General features: G+C 41.3%; 1 protein-coding gene across 1 annotated transcript in view; it reads left to right on the plus strand.

The window, feature by feature from the left end:
• LOC104489158 (arf-GAP with GTPase, ANK repeat and PH domain-containing protein 1) overlaps nucleotides 1-4,868 on the plus strand; it is a gene marked incomplete at both ends in the record, with an annotated part of 91,874 nt that overhangs the window by 5,159 nt on the left and 81,847 nt on the right. The window contains one exon of the mRNA XM_010131322.1: nucleotides 2,978-3,112. Coding sequence (XP_010129624.1) covers nucleotides 2,978-3,112 — 135 coding nt within the window. The remainder of the gene's footprint in view (nucleotides 1-2,977; nucleotides 3,113-4,868) is intronic.

Here is a 4,868-nt window from a genome sequence, read left to right on the forward strand (position 1 = left end):
CCGCTCTTTAAATGAAAGAGAAATGCAACTCTGAGCTGCCTGAAACAGCCCTCCGCTATGCATTCTGTTTTTCCAGAGCCCCCTCCTATGGGAAAATGTTACACAGGAAAGTTACCAGCAATATTTCAATTTCTTTTGCATCTGAGCTGTCTTTTGGATATTCCCTGCCTTGTTTTGCCAGGCATCACCTTATGTTCCACCAGTTTTCCATATTGTCTTTGGTTTGCTGCACGGAGGAGACACTCAGGAGTCAAAGCTACTCTGCACTTAGCCTTGTCTTTGTCCCCTCTGTGACAGTTGTTACCAAAAATGGGGCAGTCTTGTGTAAGTGCTGGACATCAGACTTCTTATTTGACAGAGCTACTCTTCTGAAAGCATAATACAGACATTTTTGTGGGTTCCTTCCACTGAAACATTTCATTTTGGAGCGTATCGCCACGTCTCTGCACTGTTAGAGGGAGAACACAAGTGTCATGAGTTGCTCTTGTAGGTTCGATTTGGGGGCATCTTCCTTTCTAAAGTATGCTGCCAGTTTTGGTGATGTTGAAGCTTTCTGATGCTTTCTCAACTTCTTTTTTGTCATGTCTGTGGTGAGGGAGCAGTTTGCTTTCCCCTGCCTGCCTGCAGAGTTGAGCCACCACCACTGCTGCGTGAAGGCAGGGGAAGTGTGACCAACACAGGCGGAGGAATCGCAGCCGACTTTGGGCTGGAAACAGATGATAGAAAATGAAAAGGGAAGTAGGTACACAAAAAGTCCTGGGACAGCAGAAACTACAGCCAAAAAGCAGAAACAAACTGCCTTGAAAGGCCGCACTGTCAGCTGAAAACTGGAGTTGAAAAGGGAGAGGGGGAAACACCCTGAGGTGTTTCTCTTCCTGCACATCTGATGCTTTGGGGTATGGTTTTCCATCTCATTCCTGTTATTACCAGTAAGGAATTTGGCATTTCAAAGTTCATTTTCTGTTGCAGCAGTGATGCAGAGAGGATTTTTGAAATGTGGCTAGAAATGGAAATACTGCTAATTTGGGGAGCAAGCATCAGGAAAAAATACAGCTTTTTGGCTGCATCAACCGTCGGATAGTACCATGAAATGAAATACATGAAATATATAGGTATTCCTGTTAAAAATATATTTGAAATATACCTGTTTGATATCCAGCTTGTTGGTTTTGACCAGTATTTTTCAAATAAGCTGTGAAATGAAATCTTTCCTGAAATGTTAGCCTGATGCTTCCAGACATTCTCCTCTGCCTCCTCGTTCTGCGGCAGGGCAGGCTGTAGTGCTGAATTTGCCTCAGAAGTCGGTGATGCTTATCCATTACTTTCTGGTTAAATGTTTCCAGCGCCCTCTGCTGATTAACAAAACTCTGCCATTAGCTTCCCAAATAACTGCTCTGCTTTTACTAATTACATCTCAGGAGGAGGTAGCGATAGCATCAGTAGAGATGGTTGGGTCACGCCAGTAGCCACTGACTTCGTGCTCATGCTAAAGCGGTGCTTTTTTTACTGAAGAACAAAGGTGGTTTTGCTACCACAGAAAGTAGGAGGTTTCTAGAAAAGCTTTCTGAACTCGGTGCCTGTTGTGGTGGTAGCTGCAGAGTTTTGCAGAACAGGTTGTACTGCTGTCTCCCCTTACAACTTGTTTTGCCACAGCTAATCAATTCCTAATAATCCTGGGGGGAAAATAAAGTTGCTTTTTAAGATTTGTTCATAGTATTATCTCTTTATAAATAGTCAAATAGTACAGCCTTGTAGAGCTCTGCACTACAAGAGAAGTGAAGAAACTTCTCCTTCATTGGTTAGCAAGATTTATTTTTTTCCCTGGTGTAAAGTTTTTCTCAGCTCCTGTGGATAAGCTCTAGAAATTGCAGTTAAGCAGCATGTGTGAAAAGTAGTCCTTGAAGAGGGGTACAAAGTACTATTATTTCTTTTCAGAAAAATGTTATTTTTATTGGCTGTGCCGTATGTTCACACAGTGTCTCAAGGGTGCTGTTACGTCAAGGTTTGAGACTCAGAGTCACTTAGGATGAGTTTCCTGGATCCAGTCTTGGCTGTGATTTGAAAGCCAGGTCAGCGATGCAGCCTGTGAATGTATGAAAAATCTCTATTTCACTTCAAACTGGCGAGGGTCTGCCTCAACCGAGGCATTGTCCGTGCCACAGGTTCAGGGTTGGGGCTTCACAGAGCACTTTCCTCCCAGCCCAGCCTTGCTCGCAGGCTGTTGACTCTCTGTGCCAGAGCAGAATGCAGAGAGAACTGGCCTAAAACATGGGAAGAACCATAAAGAAAAAAAAAGCACACGTGAGGAACTGAGGGAAGAGCTGGACTCTAGATTTTTAGCCAAATGATGGTTGCAGTCCTGTACAACTTCCTTCTTTATCTACCACTGCGATTCCCTCCCCACCCTGTTGTCTTAGTGTTGGCTCGCTTGTATGTTTTTAAGAAAAACATTTCTCCTGTACAAATTTAACGCTTTCCCTGAGTGGTGCGTTAATACCTGGTACCATTTCTCCCCCCATCCCATCATTTCTCTACTGAAAATGTTCTTGTCCTTACAAATGTGTCAAGGTTTGTGCTTCCCACTCCGCAGGTGAAGGTTACTCATAAGCCAGTGCTGGTATTTACAAGAGTTTTAGAAATGGTTTGACAAGTTTATAGGCATTTGTTTTTCTAATGATGTTTTACATCAGAGCTCGTGTTCCTTCATGTATATTTTGCAGTTAGTGACCTAAATATATTTTCAAGGAAACCAAAAAGAATTTTAATTTTTTTCCTGTTTTTTTTTAGAAACAATCAATGTGTCAGCGATTTTAGCAACAAAGCATAGAATTGGAGTGATGTGCACCCCTGTTGTCCTCTAAAAATTCAAATGTCTCATGCTTTGTGCTTAAATTCACTGCTCAGATACTGATACTTGTAATTTGAAAACATCACGTGATATTTAAATATGTATTTTTTTCCCTTGCTTTTGCTGTAGATGCTATAAGTTCCAGTAATCCACGTGTCATAGACGATGCCAGAGCGAGGAAGTTGTCAAATGATCTCAAGAGATGCACTTACTACGAAACCTGTGCTACTTACGGACTCAATGTGGAGAGAGTCTTCCAAGACGGTAAGGGTTACGTGGTTCATCCAGCATTCTCATGCAATACCGGAGCTGTTCTGTTCAATAGCCTCCGATGTCCGATAGCGCAGGTGCTTGGCCTGTTTTGAAGTGTTCATTAATGTTTAGTTAAAGAAAACGCTTGGTTTTGGGGATTTGTTTTGTTACAGTGTCTGAAGTAGAGAGCTCCTCCTGCCGAACACAGCACGCTGTTGTACTCGTTACCGGTACCTTTAGTCTTAAACATCTTGAGCTATTTTTAGCCTTTATTTATTTTTCAGTTTTCTTTGGTGCTTGCTTTATTTTAGCGAAGTTTTCTTTGTATTGATTTAGTGCACATGGAGATGTTGAGAGGCTCTTTGTGCAAAGTAGTTGAAAATGGTCTTGCATGTTTGTGAAAGTGAGAATAAATTGAGAAAATTGATAGGAATAGGGTAATCATGAAGTAACTCATGGTGTTAGAAGTGAAGTTGGGTCCTTAACAGTGATTTAAGGCGTCATTTGCAGCAATGTTCTAGTTTGCTTTGTAGGAGGTCCTTGGGATCCTTGTGTACCATCTCAAAAAGCCGAATAACGCAAATTCTTTGTAACTGTCCGTAACTCTTCTGGAACAGTTACCCCTTGAAGTTAGTTTGCTTTGTAGGAGGTCCTTGGGATCCTTGTGTACCATCTCAAAAAGCCGAATAACGCAAGTTCTTTGTAATTGTCTGTAACTCTTCTGGAACAGTTACCCCTTGAAGTTCTGTGGCTGGAGGAGTGATGCTGAACTTGGTCTTTGCTGTGTGAGATGGGCTTTGTGCACCCTCTAGTGGAAATTCGGCTGGGTGTCTTGGGGCTTTGCTGTCTTCTAACCGTGGCTGAACTTGTCGGCCCTTCATCACTCCAGTTCTGCATGTAAAAACCTTCTTAATTATCGTGAAACACTTCTCAGGGCTCCTTTAGTTCTGGGCTAGTTTTCTTGCCAGCTTTTAATTGTGAAGCTGTGGTTATGCGAGACAGTGTCCTGTCAGTCCCTGTCAGAGATGTGTACAATTAAACAAAGCAAAACATTCTAATTCTTAAATGGAAAAAAATTGCAAAACATTCTAATTTTTAAATGGAAAAAAGGAATGTAAAAGATTCAGAGTTTTAAATGGGAAAACAGTAAAGCTTTTTAAATACTGGGAAAAAAATTGTGTGCTGCACTAGGTTTAGTTCCTAATAAGGGTGTTTTTACACACCCTGTTGGTAGGATTTCAGAGAAGAGCGTTGGAAGCTGCATCTTTATGCTTTGCCTACTGTTTTCACTTGAACTAGTTGCAGAAATTACTGTTTTCACTGCCTAGATTTCCTAATTTGAATATGAGTCTCAAAGAACCATTAGGGGTTTTTGTCAGAACATTTATTTTTGAGTGCTGGCTATAGTTAGGTTTTTAATTATATACTCCAAGTTGTAGTGTTTGTGGATCTTTGTGCAGTCTTTTTGTCTGTCTTTCTCAGGGACCTTTTGAGAAGTGTCTTGGCATAACACTAGTGTAATAAACTTGTAAGCTTCCAGGAAGCTTATTTGTGTCTCTGCGAAATTTCAGTAGTAAGTAGAGAGAATTGACAAAGATCATTTGTTTCAGAAGTATCAAGGTTTTGTTTTACCTTCATGGCAGTCAACCAACCACTTAATATTTGCCAACTAACAGGATTAGGAATGCTTCTGTAAAAATGCGTTGCAGTTGCCAGACGTGCCTGGGACCAAATCCAATTCCTGATAATTTTTGCTGTTTATTTCAGC

Source organism: Buceros rhinoceros, unplaced genomic scaffold (genome assembly GCF_000710305.1).
Source record: "Buceros rhinoceros silvestris isolate BGI_N320 unplaced genomic scaffold, ASM71030v1 scaffold3030, whole genome shotgun sequence".
Taxonomy (NCBI): domain Eukaryota; kingdom Metazoa; phylum Chordata; class Aves; order Bucerotiformes; family Bucerotidae; genus Buceros; species Buceros rhinoceros.